Raw genomic sequence first — 15,324 nt, 5'->3', positions numbered from 1 at the left:
AATGCATACAGAAATTTAAAAAGGACAGGCAGAAATAAATACCATGGGTGAAAATAAATAAGGTAGAAAAATACAAAGGAAGAATAAAACAGACAAAAATATTAAAACACACACATAAATAAATATATTAAAAAAATTAGTAATAAATAAAGTTGAAGATTATAAGGGAGAATAAATAAATAAGGTGATTATAACAAAGGTGAATAAGTAAAGGCACTAATTAAAATATATACATTTATGTCTCCTTGCATAATTTAATTAATACCAACATTTATTTATTTACTTTATTTTTTGTGTATTTAATTGGAAGCTTATTTATTTATTGAGCATTTATTTATTTCTGTATTTATTTCTGACTGTGTCAGGATCGGTCCTCCATAGCGGGGTGGGAGAGTTATCAAGCACGTAAAGTTTGGTTCAGATGTTAGCATGTACACTGAAGTTACAACAACTTCCTGTGTCATGGCGAAGACTTGATCTTTGACGCCACGCACGGACACACCCATTGACGAAAACTCGCAAATAGCACAACTTTTCATCTTCAATGCCTTTAGAAGGCACAGCACAAATTTGAAGTCGGTCGGACTAAATCCCTAGGAGGAGTTCGTTAAAGTACGAAGTGTGTAAATCATCCAAAATTTGACGTAAAATTCAAAATGGCCGACTTCCTGTTGATTTTAGGGCATCGCTCCGAGAGGCTTTTTTGTGCGTCTGGACAAGATACACGTACCACAGAAAATTCGTGCACGTAGGTGAAACGTGCGGCGGGGGCTGCTTCGTTAAAAGTCACTTCCTTTGCCAGCAGGTGGCGCTATGACTGTGGGTGAATGTCAGCATGTACATGTGTTCAGGGCGGGACTCTCATCCTACATGTACAGTTTGGTGCAGATGTGAGCATGTACACTGAAGTTACGACAACTTCCGTGTCATGGTGAAGAGCTGATCTTTGACGCCACGCCACGGACACGCCCATTGACGAAAACTTGCAAATAGCACAACTTTTCATCTTCAATGCCTTTAGAAGGCACAGCAGAAATTTGAGGTCGGTCGGACTAAATCCCTAGGAGGAGTTCGTTAAAGTACGAAGTGTGTAAATCATCCAAAATTTGACGTAAAATTCAAAATGGCCGACTTCCTGTTGGGTTTAGGCTATGGCTCCAAGAGACTTTTTTGTGCGTCTGGACAAGATACACGTACCACAGAAAATTCGTGCACGTAGGTGAAACGTGCGGCGGGGGCTGCTTCGTTAAAGGTCACTTTCTATTGCCAGCAGGTGGCGCTATGACTGTGGGTGAATGTCGGCATGTACATGTGTTCAGGGCGGGACTCTCATCCTAGATGTACAGTTTGGTCCAGATGTGAGCATGTACACTGAAGTTACAACAACTTCCTGTTTCATAGCGAATCATCGACGCCACGGACACGCCCATTGACGAAAACGCGCAAATAGCACAACTTTTCATCGTCAATGCCTTTAGAAGGCACAGCAGAAATTTGACGTCGATCCGACTAAATCCCTAGGAGGAGTTCGTTAAAGTACGAAGTGTGTAAATCATCCAAAAATGGCCGTAAAATTCAAAATGGCCGACTTCCTGTTGACTTTAGGCTATGGGTTCTTGAGGCTTTTTTGTGCGTCTTGATATGATACATGTCCCCAGAAAATTTCGTACATGTAGGTTGAACGTGAACGAGGGGCTAATTTTTTCCAATTTTCTAGGTGGCGCTAGCGAGTCATTTTGCAACGCCCATGTGCGAAACTTGTAGAATACGAAATTTTTCACCGGTTCTGACATGTTTGCAAATTTTGGTGAGTTTTCGAGAATGTTTAGGCCATGTCAGTTGGCCTACTTTGCAGAAAAAAAAAAAAAAAAAAAAAAAAAATAATTAAAGCTGCAAGCAGCGTTGGGCGGGCCCTCGCACTTGTAGCGCGTCCGCGCGTGAGCCGGCCGAGTTGCACATTCTGGAGCTCTGCCGGTGCGGCTGTGAATTTCCTACGCGGTTCCGACGCCGCATGAAGGTGCTATATGTCACTTCCTGTGTCCCCTATGTGGAGCTACATAGCACTTGCCGCTATGAATATAAATCGGTATTGGTGTGTAGATGTCTGCGGGGTGGGAGAGTTATCAAGCACGTAAAGTTTGTTTCAGATGTGAGCATGTACACTGAACAATAATGTACCCAAACAATAAAATAAATTCCTTTTATATTTCCCTGCCTTGTTGTTTATGTGTACATACAGAGGAAGAATGTGAGAACAGCACACATTTCATCGTTACTGTGTGTTAGAGCATGGGAGAACAGTGGATACTTTTAATACAGCCCACACCCCTAATACTGTGTAACTATAACAAGTAGAGAACAGAAGAAAAAGATGTTCTTTCTTTACAACTGTCTGCATAGCTTATTCATATTGTGTAATGAATGAAAATAAATAGGCCTACTAGGCTCCTCTCTACTTTGACATTTAAGATTAGCTTGTTTGATCCACCTTCATACACATGTGACATTACTGTACAACTTGAGAAAGGTGAGTTGTTTTCTGCTCCAGCCTGCCTAAAAGAAAAGCGTTTTTGGGATTAAATGGACTTTATTAGCTGCTGCAGTGCAGGATGAACTCAGAATAGACCCATTTCTCACCTTATTATTCTAAATCATGCAACGAAGAAGAAGAAATGCATAAAAATCCTGGGACAAAATCTGTCCACAAATACTGTACAGCATGTAGTCTGATGATCAAGACTTGTGTTATAGCTGACTTGGGCAGTGAAATGTTTTTTTAATTCATGTGGTCATAGTTGTCCACAACTCAAATCAGAATATAAGAAGAAATGTTTTATACCACCTCAAGAAGGCTTCCTATCAGAAAGGTAGGAAGGTATTTCAAATGTACAACTGCAGTACTTAAATCTAAGTAAAGTAATTTCCCTGACATTTTTGTGTTACTTTACTTTTAATAGACCATGTAAGAGGTTTTATACTTCCTGTGAGTATAATCCAATCAATCTTATTTTCATACTGTATATCCGTTGTGTAATTTGATAAATTGTGTTGTATGTCGTGCTCGCATCTCAGAGAAGACTCTGACTGCAACATGCGTCTTTGTAAAGAGAGAAACAGACAGAAAAAGTCTCTAACTCTGCCTGTCAGCTCGCTCTGCTCCGTTAAAACTGAATTTACCATACAGAATTGAATACGAGTGCACTCCAGATTTAGCTGCAGCCAGCTGACCGTGTGCTTCTCCCTATACCGCAGTTCTGTGTCCATGCATGCAGCAAACTGAAAGCACTGTCTGTCGGTGCTTCTACGTGAAAAGAGAAGGAAGACATTGCTGGTAGTATTGTCTTCAGAGTTGTTAAACACCTCAGCGCACTGAAGGAAGCCATCTGACTGTGTGAGGGGCAAGATCGTTGATGTCTGCAGGCAGAGTAGGAGCTCTCCTGTCTGACTGGTCCACCAATAGCAGAGAAGATGACCCCTTGAGACACAGCCCCTCCTCATTTGCATAATGAGGCAGAAATGCATACAAAAATTTAAGACAGGCAGAAATAAATACCATGGGTGAAAATAAATAAGGTAAATAAATACAAAGGAAGAATAAAACAGACAAAAATATTAAAACACACATAAATAAATACATTAAAAAAATTAGTAATAAATAAAGTTGAATAAACAAATAAGGTAATTATAACAAAGGTGAATAAGTAAAGGCACTAATTAAAATATACATTTATGTCTCCTTGTATAATTTAATTACTACCTACATTTATTTATTTACTTATTTTTTTGTGTATTTAATTGGATGCTTATTTATTTATTGAGCATTTATTTATTTCTGTATTTATTTCTGACTGTGTCAGGATCGGTCCTCCATAGCGGGGTGGGAGAGTTATCAAGCACGTAAAGTTTGGTTCAGATGTGAGCATGTACACTGAAGTTACAACAACTTCCTGTGTCATGGCGAAGACTTGATCTCTGACGCCACGCCACGGACACACCCATTGACGAAAACTCGCAAATAGCACAACTTTTCATCTTCAATGCCTTTAGAAGGCACAGCACAAATTTGAAGTCGGTCGGACTAAATCCCTAGGAGGAGTTCGTTAAAGTACGAAGTGTGTAAATCATCCAAAATTTGACGTAAAATTCAAAATGGCCGACTTCCTGTTGATTTTAGGGCATCGCTCCAAGAGGCTTTTTTGTGCGTCTGGACAAGATACACGTACCACAGAAAATTCGTGCACGTAGGTAAAACGTGCGGCGGGGGCTGCTTCGTTAAAAGTCACTTCCTGTTGCCAGCAGGTGGCGCTATGACTGTCTGTGAATGTCAGCATGTACATGTGTTCAGGGCGGGACTCTCATCCTACATGTACAGTTTGGTCCAGATGTGAGCATGTACACTGAAGTTACGACAACTTCCGTGTCATGGCGAAGAGCTGATCTTTGACGCCACGCCACGGACACGCCCATTGACGAAAACTTGCAAATAGCACAACTTTTCATCTTCAATGCCTTTAGAAGGCACAGCACAAATTTGAGGTCGGTCGGACTAAATCCCTAGGAGGAGTTCGTTAAAGTACGAAGTGTGTAAATCATCCAAAATTTGACGTAAAATTCAAAATGGCCGACTTCCTGTTGATTTTAGGCTATGGCTCCAAGAGGCTTTTTTGTGCGTCTGGACAAGATACACGTACCACAGAAAATTCGTGCACGTAGGTGAAACGTGCGGCGGGGGCTGCTTCGTTAAAAGTCACTTCCTGTTGCCAGCAGGTGGCGCTATGACTGTGTGAATGTCAGCATGTACATGTGTTCAGGGCGGGACTCTCATCCTACATGTACAGTTTGGTCCAGATGTGAGCATGTACACTGAAGTTACGACAACTTCCGTGTCATGGCGAAGAGCTGATCTTTGACGCCACGCCACGGACACGCCCATTGACGAAAACTTGCAAATAGCACAACTTTTCATCTTCAATGCCTTTAGAAGGCACAGCACAAATTTGAGGTCGGTCGGACTAAATCCCTAGGAGGAGTTCGTTAAAGTACGAAGTGTGTAAATCATCCAAAATTTGACGTAAAATTCAAAATGGCCGACTTCCTGTTGATTTTAGGCTATGGCTCCAAGAGGCTTTTTTGTGCGTCTGGACAAGATACACGTACCACAGAAAATTCGTGCACGTAGGTGAAACGTGCGGCGGGGGCTGCTTCGTTAAAGTCACTTCTGTTGCCAGCAGGTGGCGCTATGACTGTGGGTGAATGTCGGCATGTACATGTGTTCAGGGCGGGACTCTCATCCTACATGTACAGTTTGGTCCAGATGTGAGCATGTACACTGAAGTTACGACAACTTCCGTGTCATGGCGAAGAGCTGATCTTTGACGCCACGCCACGGACACGCCCATTGACGAAAACTTGCAAATAGCACAACTTTTCATCTTCAATGCCTTTAGAAGGCACAGCACAAATTTGAGGTCGGTCGGACTAAATCCCTAGGAGGAGTTCGTTAAAGTACGAAGTGTGTAAATCATCCAAAATTTGACGTAAAATTCAAAATGGCCGACTTCCTGTTGATTTAGGCTATGGCTCCAAGAGCTTTTTTGTGCGTCTGGACAAGATACACGTACCACAGAAAATTCGTGCACGTAGGTGAAACGTGCGGCGGGGGCTGCTTCGTTAAAGGTCACTTTCTGTTGCCAGCAGGTGGCGCTATGACTGTGGGTGAATGTCGGCATGTACATGTGTTCAGGGCGGGACTCTCATCCTACATGTACAGTTTGGTCCAGATGTGAGCATGTACACTGAAGTTACAACAACTTCCTGTTTCATTGCGAATCATCGACGCCACGGACACGCCCATTGACGAAAACGCGCAAATAGCACAACTTTTCATCGTCAATGCCTTTAGAAGGCACAGCAGAAATTTGACGTCGATCCGACTAAATCCCTAGGAGGAGTTCGTTAAAGTACGAAGTGTGTAAATCATCCAAAAATGGCCATAAAATTCAAAATGGCCGACTTCCTGTTGACTTTAGGCTATGGGTTCTTGAGGCTTTTTTGTGCGTCTTGATACGATACATGTCCCCAGAAAATTTCGTACATGTAGGTTGAACGTGAACGAGGGGCTAATCATTTCCAATTTTCAGGTGGCGCTAGCGAGTCATTTTGCCACGCCCATGTGCGAAACTTGTAGAATACGAAATTTTTCACCGGTTCTGACATGTTTGCAAATTTTGGTGAGTTTTCGAGTATGTTTAGGCCATGTCATTTGGGCCTACTTTGCAGAAAAAAAAAAAAAAAAAAAATCCGAGCAATTCAATAGGGACCTCATAATCCGAAAATAACACAAAAAAATATAATCCGAGCAAATTCAATAGGGACCTCACACGGTCGTGCTCGGGCCCTAAAAATTGATAGGCTTTTATGACTTGAATAGAAGCTGGATCAACAAGTCAAAAGAAGCAAAAAGATCTAAGATGAAAATGTTGTTGACTGTCACTTTTAACCCTGAAAGGTTGGTTGTGACGCATTAAGTATCTTAACATGTGAATACTTACCAGGGATGAGTGAGTCTTTGCGGCAGTCGTACAACATCCCGAGGCTGAAAGGCCGGCCGAGTGCCGCCACCTCCATCGTCTTGCCGGCTTCAGAGTCCATCGCTCAGTCTGAACTGGACAAAATGGACAAAAACTTGTTAGTTCAAGTTAAGCTAGCTAAGTTAGTTAGTTATTTTTTATGGTCACTGTCAGGTTCATCATTTTACTTGGGAATTGTACTAGAATAGGTCAACAGAAGAGCATCATAATTTTGGCACACTGCACTGCTGCAGCAGTCTTGTCTTTTCACCCAGAAGCAGAGTAGGGCTGGTCCTGACAAGCAAGGTAGTGTGATCAAAAACGAAACTCCTTCCCAGTAACCATGACTTTGATTCAACCATGGTTCATGGTTCATGGCTGAACCAAAGTCTTAACCCCAAACACAGGCAAAATTACCCGGACCACGTATCTGTGATGATTAGCATCTTTATTTGTTCCTGAGTGGAGGAGCTTCCAATATTTCAAGTGCTGAGTTGATGACAACACTGAATATTGGAGTGTTGTGATGATGAGAACTACTTGAGCTCAATACAGTTCTATCCATCCATCGTCAACCGCTTATCCTGCGTACAGGGTCGCGGGGGGGCTGGAGCCAATCCCAGCTGACATTGGGCGCAAGACGGGATACACCCTGGACAGGTTACCAGTCCATCGCAGGGCCAAACATAGACGAACAACCACTCACGCTCACACCTAAGGGCAATGTAGGGTAACCAATCAACCTAGCCTGCATGTGGGAGGAAGCCGGAGCACCCGCAGAGAACCCACGCTGACATGGGGAGAACATGCAAACTCCACACAGAAAGGCCGGGGCAACCGGGGTTTGAACCCACGACCTTCTTGGTGTGAGGCGACAGTGCTAACCACCGAAATTACGTATCATCATCTTCCGTCCGTTACCCTGAAGAATACATCATCCTGTTTACTCTCTGCTTTCCTTCTCGAGCTAGCCAAGAGATGATCCTGATGGTGAACCTAAACGGCAAACGGACTTGCCACACTAAATGGGATATAGTCAACGAGATCAGAGGGGCCTACTATCCCCTACCATGAATGGGTGTTTCACTGCCACTATCATTCTAGTGGCTTCCATGGGAATGCTTCTCACCATGAGATTCCTCAGCTAGCCGTAGACTGCATCCAGTGGACAGATTTGGATGGGATTGTCCTGCCAACACCAACACCCTCATTCCAGCAGTCCCCTCCTCTCCCCCGGGGAGGGGGGAGAGGAGGGGACTGTTGTTCGGGTCGGGGCTGAGCTGAGTTGCCTCGGGGGTGTGTGGGCCTGGGGCCAGGGGCTTTGGTATCTCTGGGTCTGGACCCGTCCTGAGACTGGGCGGGTTTGTCGCTGGCTCTGGGGTGCTGCCGGTGCTCGAGGGGCTCTTGCTACAAGCCCTGGGCTAGAGGGACCTGGCGTCCTCTTGCTTAGGGGGGTGGGGGACGGGGTAGAACGATGGGGCCAGTCAGGAATCTGGACCCAGTGGGGAGGACCATTCTAGCCTCTCTATGACCTCCTTTACCTTCCCCCCCCTTTGGTCATGTCTCACTACATACACCTTCAGGACTCTGGGGAGCAGGCAGGCTGCAGGGCATTTGGTGGGTGGGGCTGCTTCATTGCAGCCTCGCCCTTCTTCCTCCCCCACTGACCGCCCCTCAATTTTAATTACACATTAGAGGGCTTTGGGGGTGGGAGGGGCATGTCTTGAGGCTCCACTACGTGACAGTTCTGGGGTGCCTGTGTTGTGGCTCCCCTGGCATGGGGGCCCGCTCTGGATCTGGGGGTCAGGGGACTCAGGCCTCTGGCTTTGTTGTCTCCTCCCATCTTCGGCAGGGGTGGGGCTCCAGCTGCTTCCCCCTGCCGGCTCTAACATAGTGGGGGCATTCGGGAGTCCCTGGGGCACATGGCCGGTGTTGTCCATGTTATCCATCCTGCTGAATTTACTATTGGGCCCAGCATCAAACTAAAATTGTGAAATTTGCTATCATCCATTGAATGAAATGTCACCTAGAAAACATTATTCAACCTGAAACACAAGTCAATTTTAACTTTAACCTCAGTCTCCTGAGTTAAAGTCCTTGATTTACTTTAGCCACTCTTCCACCCCAACCACCTCGTTACACGGACTTTCTTGCTCTTTTTCTACATCACATGACTTCCTCCTGTGCTCCCATCATACGTCCACTAGAGGTCGCTGCCTAACAAAAATGTAAATATGGTTTTTAATAAGCTGCTGCACAATCAACCTATACGGCTGTTTTTCTAGTTTTTAACGTGGGTTTGCAACAAAACAAAACAAGCAAAAGAAAACCACCTAGTCAGTGACTCAGCAAACCCAAACAAAAAAGAATTAACAGTTAACTCTGTGCAATTGTTGTATTCATATTACACTGAACAATTGTTATAGAAAGCATAATAGAAAACATGTTCAAACCCCACCAGCTACGCAGCCAATCCCTACTTGGGTCTCCCTGACTAAGTTACTCCTAACGTTACATGAGCACACTCCTAAAAAGCTCAGACATCAAAAAGATTCTTTCCCAGGTGGATTAGAGAGGACAGATGCAAAATACAGGGTTGTCCAGCACTGTTGTATTTCTATATCTGTAGCTGTTTTATATGAGTATGTACAGTGAATATTTTTATTACATTACTGAATTTAATTTAGTTTCATTTTGTAGACTTGCAATTACATATTTTTTTAAAGCCCTGAATTTCTGTGACAGTTTACTGTGAGGCAGCACAACACATGCAGTAAAGCAGAGACCTTTTGTTGTGATGGAATTTTGGTTTATGATGAATCAATAAAAGATACTTTCACAAAGAAAACAGTGAAACAGATCACATTACTACATGTTGGATGTGAGATGAGCTGCTGAGTCGGTAAAGAGAACTGTGAGAACAGTTTGTAGAGGAATGTGAAAAAGCTGGAACCTCAGCAGGAACTCTTCATCTGTCTGCTCTGTGCTGCTGCTGTCAGGGATCAAACCTGTACCATGCTGCCCTCTGGCGGCTGCTACAGCACACTGCTTCAAACACCACCTTCTACTGATGGTCAGTATGAAAAATCATTAACTGTTGATACCTGCATGTGGACGTGTGACTATTGTTTCAGGACAGACTTAAAGTTTTCCTCTACACATTTTTTAAATGCAGATGTTAATAACAACAGCAGTCACGTATAAGCAACATTATGAGGTACTTCCTGCTGTTCAAAGACCAAAAGCATAAAAAACTGTGGAACAACTGCAGATATTTATACATGACTAAGATGCTTTCAAGTGGATTTGCTGCAGTCCCCCAAATCTGTCTTCCACCTCTTCTCTTATGTCTGCGCTGACTCTGGTCTTGAATCTTTACTCACCAGCAGTGATGGGCAAGTTCAAAAATGTAAGACATTATAGATTACTAGTTGCTGTCATTTGAAAGTAATTAGTTATTATACAATATTAGGCTACTGTCTCTGAATTTTAATGCTTTACACTACTTTTGCGTTACTTTCACTGCTATTTATGTAATGGCCGCATTATTCTGACAGTAAGATGTGCTGCATAGGTGGGTTCTAGTGATGTGTAGATCGCAGTTATATCTGCAGATCAGGTGGGTCAGGATAAAGCCCGTTCTCTACTCAGGGCGTCCTATACCGACGATCTGAGAAAGAGTGACAAAGCGTAGTCTGTGTGAGACGCACCGGCGTCAGGTATGACGCACTGAGATGAGAATGTGTTGGATAAATCCCTTTAAGAAAGACGCTGCGCACATTTCCGCACGAGGTAGGCCTACAGCAGCATAACGTCACTGATTATGTGAATGTCCAGACACTCAGACAGGATGGGTCAAGATGAACTGACAGCAGCCTCTCTGATCATGAAAGTAATTTGTAAAAGACAACACAGAGCCTCTAGAAATCTATTTACACATGATCCATCAGGGCAGCTACCGTCTTGATAAGAGGAGCCGAGCTCCCCCTAGTTTGCACCCTGCCTACAGTCTCAACCATCGGATTCCCGCAACTGGTAATATCGTTACTCTTTTACTCATGGATTTGTTTTCCTGCTGCTGAAATGTTTCTTGGTGTTGGTGATTATTAAAAAAACAAAACGCCTCTTAAATTCAGGTTAAAATGCGTTGTAAGGCGTGTTACTGAGATTGTACCGGGTATAATATTACAGATTTTAGTAACGCGTTATATTACTGCTATTACAGCAAAAAGCAACTCATTACTGTAATGGCGTTACTTTTGGAACGCGTTACTCCCAACATGGCTCACTAGTGTTTGACAGAGAACCTGATTAGAGCTAAATTTGACCAAATATTCGCTGTGACTGCATGTAGTCTGTGCAGGGCAGTGTACTCACCAGTGTGTGTCAGAGATTCTGATGTTTTGCTGAGAAAAACCTGAAGATTCAGTTGAATTTTCCTTCAGAGATAAACAGAGGTTGGTCAGGCCTGCTGCTCTGCTGTCTGAGACTAACTTTCACTTTCACTGAGGAAGCTCTCAGTGAACAGGGACGTCACCAAGTGGGGGGATTTGGGGGGCCTGTTTGCAAATGCACTTTCTTCTTATTTTGAATAGGTCATATTTTGCTTTTTGGCTTTCCCCTTTCCTTTATTGTGTTATATATCTTTGTTTGTGCATGAAATAGGTTTGCAAAGTCCACATAAAACTCTGCACCTAAACTGAAATCAACAGGATTGTTGTCCAGCCTTTACTTCAGTAACCTGTCTGTGTCACTATATAACATGCGGCATGGTGCTCGCTTAACAGCTAGTGTGGCAGGTTCCACAAGTACACCTAAATATGAAATTAAAATAACGTTAGAGACCCTCCAGGCAGTTAATGGATATAAAGTTGTTACTGTGATGTCGAGACAGTGCACAGTTTTAAGATTACATAAGAGAGAAAAACATGTTTAGTTCATCTGAATCTGCCAAACACTCCCTTTTAAGCGTACTTTAAACTCTCTTATTAGGGCTGTGCACTGCGTGGTAGTAGATTGTAAATGGGGGAACCAGCTGTATCATTTGGGTTTTGGTATTTTGCGGAGCAGAGACTGCTGTAGCTCTTTTCTTACATTAATGGTTACTTCCTAATCCCTATCAGGGCGCAACACAGGTTTGAATACAGCAGTGTAAGTTACAGTGAAACAAAATAAGGAAAACTGAGTCACAAGACGACAAGTGAATATATCCTACTGTCCTGCCGTGTGGGGATTAGACTGCGTTATCGCCCTGCTGATGTGGTTGGTTCCTCTTCAGACTACAAGAATACGAGACAGCGCTGTCTATAGCTGCCTCGGAGTTAGGTGCTAGGAGCTCTTTCACCAGAGAAGAGCTCATGAACATCAGGGGAACAACTCCAGCGGATTTATTTCCTACTTCCTCGCGTCATCAGTGGAATTATTAGACATTTTGGTGAACGGCACAATCGTTGGGAAGCGCCGTAAGAGGGGTAAAGGAGGGGGACTCCGCACACCACTACCGGCAGTATTTCTCTCCCTCTCTCACTGTGCAAAAAAACTGGACAAACTTCAGCTTCTGGTGGGAAAAGACAGAGACTTTTATTCATCTTCTGTGCATAACATGGTTGTGTGAACTGATAACAGAGTCCACGCTGCAGCTGGCTAAACAAAAGCTGGAGGTGTCTGTTTTAATATCAACAATGGCTGGTGAACCGACGTGACAGTGATTCAGCAGACCTGTCTGATCTGGAATTTTTTTATCATTAGCTGTAAACAGTTTTACTCCCCCCACGAGTTTCCTTTATTCATTGTCTTCAGTGTTTACATTTCACTGCAGGCCAATGGACCGGATACTCTGTGAGGAGCAGACAAAATCAGACTCCCTTGTTAGTGTTTTGGTGACTTTAACACTGTCACACGCGCTCCACTGGGACACTCTAATCACGTGACGGTCCATCTGATTCCTGCATAATGGCAGAAAATTAAACTCTGTAAACCTGTGAGGACATCAAAGAAATGGACCAGTGAAGCTGTAGAGGATCTTCAGGCGTGTTTGGACTGCACTGACTGGGATGTTTTCAGGACTGCAGTCCTACATGATCTGTTGGGCCCCAACCAGACATTGCTGTTTGTGAGAGGTCTCAAGAAAAAACAGTTGGAAAGCACTATGTCTATGAAGATTCTCAGTCCTACATAATTTTCTATGAGGACAGCTGACAAACTCTGGTCCACAGCTAAACTCAGACAGCTGAGGTTGGAAAAGGAGGAGGCGTTTAGGAGTGAGGAAAGGGCCGGGTGCAGGGGGTTAAAGTACAGATTTAGCAAGGAGGTGCGGGAAGCTAAACATCTGTACTCAGAGACACAAAAAGATAATTTCTCTGCAAACGGCACCACTTCTGTCTGGAGGGGGTTCAGACAGATCACTAACTATAAACCCAAAGCCTCCCACTCCATCAACGACTCTCGCCTTGCAAATGAGCAGAACCAGTCAAGAGTCAATTGGACACCATCCCCTGTGACTCCTCCGCTCAGATTCAGCCCTTGGACCCCCTGCAGTTCGCCTACAGAGCCAACAGGTCTGTAGATGATGCAGTAAACACGGCCCTTCTCTACATCCTCCAGCACTGGACTCCCCAGAAACCTAGGCCAGGATCCTGTTTGTGGACTTCAGCTCTGCTTTTAACACCATCATCCCGGCCCTGCTGCAGGACAAGCTTTCCCAGCTGAGCGTGCCTGACTCCACCTGCAGGTGGATCGCAGACTTCCTGACAGACAGGAAGCAGCACGTGAAGCTGGGAAAACATGTCTCTGATTCCAGGACCATCAGCAAGGCTGCGTTCTTTCCCCCCTTCTCTTCTCCCTGTACACCAACAGCTGCACCTCCAGTCACCAGTCTGTCAAGCTGCTGAAGTTTGCGGATGACACCACCCTCATTGGGCTCATCTCAGGTGGGGATGAGTCCGCCTACAGGTGGGAGATCGACCATCTGGTGACCTGCTGCAGCCAGAACAGTCTGGAGACAGTGGAGATGGTCGTGGACTTCAGGAAGAGCCCAGCCCCACCCTCCCCCATCATCCAGTGTGACTCCCCCGTCACCACCATGGACTCCTTCCACTTCCTGGGCACCATCATCTCCCAGGACCTCAAGTGGGAGCTGAACATCACCTCCCTCATCAAGGAGGCCCAGCAGAGGATGTACTTCCTGCGGCAGCTGAAGAAGTTCAGCCTGCCAAAGACAATGATGGTGCACTTCTACCCCGCCATCATTGAGTCCATCCTCACCTCCTCCATCACCATCTGGTACGCTGCTGCCACTGCCAGGGACAAGGGCAGGCTGCAGCGCATCATTCGCTCTGCAGAGAAGGTGATTGGCTGCAATCTTCTATCACTTCAGGACCTGTACGCCTCCAGGACTCTGAGGCGAGCAGGAAAGATTGCAGCTGACTCCTCCCACCCTGGATCAGACTCTCCCCTCTTGCAGGAGGCTGCGGTCCATCAGGACCAAAACCTCTCACCACAGAAACATCTTCTTCCTGTTTGCAGCACTGACACTCCCCCCTTTCAAATAACACGTCTCTGCACGTGTAAATATTATTTTATTTCATATCATGCACAAACCCGGCATATTGCACATATTTGTTAATTGTTAATCATTGTTTAAAAAATAATGAAAAATGAATGAAAATAAAATAATGTAGAGAGTAATGCACATGTAAATATCTGCCACATTGTTATCTATTCTGTTATCATTCTTATATAAATTTCATTTGTTTATTCCATATTTATATATTCCTACATTTATTTATGTCAACTGTATGTTTGTCTTCGTGTTTTATTTCCTTGTATGTGTAAAACACTACTTGGCAATGAAGCTCCTTCTGATTCTGATTCTTCTGACTGACAGGCACAGAACCGTTTGGGACTCTCTGTTAGGACAAGACGAGGTAGAAACTGAAAGTAATTGAAAACACTTGTTATCAGGCAAAACCCTCTACACAAATCCACAGAGATGTTAACTTCAGCACCTCTAAAAAAGTGCAGCTCACAGTCCCAAACAGAGCAGGTTTGGCTTCAGTTTTCAGATTTTTATATTGCAAAACTGTACCAGCCACATTGCCACTCAGTCACAAACTAAGTTGCCGTTGCTGCACAGTCACACCTGACACCTCAGTGCTGTCATTACAATCCTCCCTCCTTTAAACAGTCTGTCTCTGTAATAAGCCTGAATAGAAATCTCTTCTAGAAAATCCAGTGCTAAGACTGGGGGCCAGACTGCTGGGTCATTTGGTGGAGCAGCAACTGTTCCATTACAGTCTGAGCTGCTTGTATCTGATTCTCGCTGTACATCTCTGGCTGAGGCAGCCTGTACTTCACCTGGGTCTGTGTGACTTGTTAAAGAGGTCTGGACTGGGTCTGGGCTGATACATGACTGCTGTTCCTGCAGTTCACTCTCAATGAGTTCTTTCTGTTCTTGTGCCCAGAAAGATTGTCCCTCTTCATCCTCTCATAGTTTAAAGTTTGGAGAGTGTTCCTCTCCCACAGACCATGCCCTCCAACTTTGCGTCTATTTTTCTATGGGAGTTAATATTCTACCTTATGTTGCTTTGAGCTGTGCATAGGTTAAGAATGAATATTTACTTAATCCACATGTCAGAGAGAGAGATTCTGAATATGCAGAAAGTTTTGAACATGAGTATAAAACCTGCAGAAACACTGGAGCTATTAGTGCAGGAGTTTCTTACTAAATTAAAATGAAACAACACGTCACATGTTA

General features: G+C 44.2%; 1 protein-coding gene across 5 annotated transcripts in view; it reads right to left on the bottom strand.

Annotated features, from left to right (window-relative positions):
* LOC119902689 overlaps positions 1-15,324 on the bottom strand; it is a 73,294-nt gene that overhangs the window by 42,499 nt on the left and 15,471 nt on the right. For 2 of the 5 annotated variants that reach the window (XM_038719020.1, XM_038719021.1), the window contains exon 3: positions 6,552-6,664. In XM_038719020.1, coding sequence (XP_038574948.1) covers positions 6,552-6,651 — 100 coding nt within the window. In that variant the 5' untranslated portion in view covers positions 6,652-6,664. Of the gene's footprint in view, positions 1-6,551; positions 6,665-10,946; positions 11,106-15,324 lie in introns of those variants that run through there. The other 3 variants (XM_038719023.1, XM_038719022.1, XM_038719018.1) reach the window with 3 other exon arrangements.

This window comes from Micropterus salmoides, unplaced genomic scaffold, assembly GCF_014851395.1.
Source record: "Micropterus salmoides isolate LMB-PRFRI ecotype aquatic unplaced genomic scaffold, ASM1485139v1 Ms_hic_scaffold_14, whole genome shotgun sequence".
NCBI classification, from domain to species: domain Eukaryota; kingdom Metazoa; phylum Chordata; class Actinopteri; order Centrarchiformes; family Centrarchidae; genus Micropterus; species Micropterus salmoides.
The sequence above is the reverse complement of the archived record's forward strand: the minus strand, read 5'-3'. Positions and strand labels throughout refer to the sequence as shown.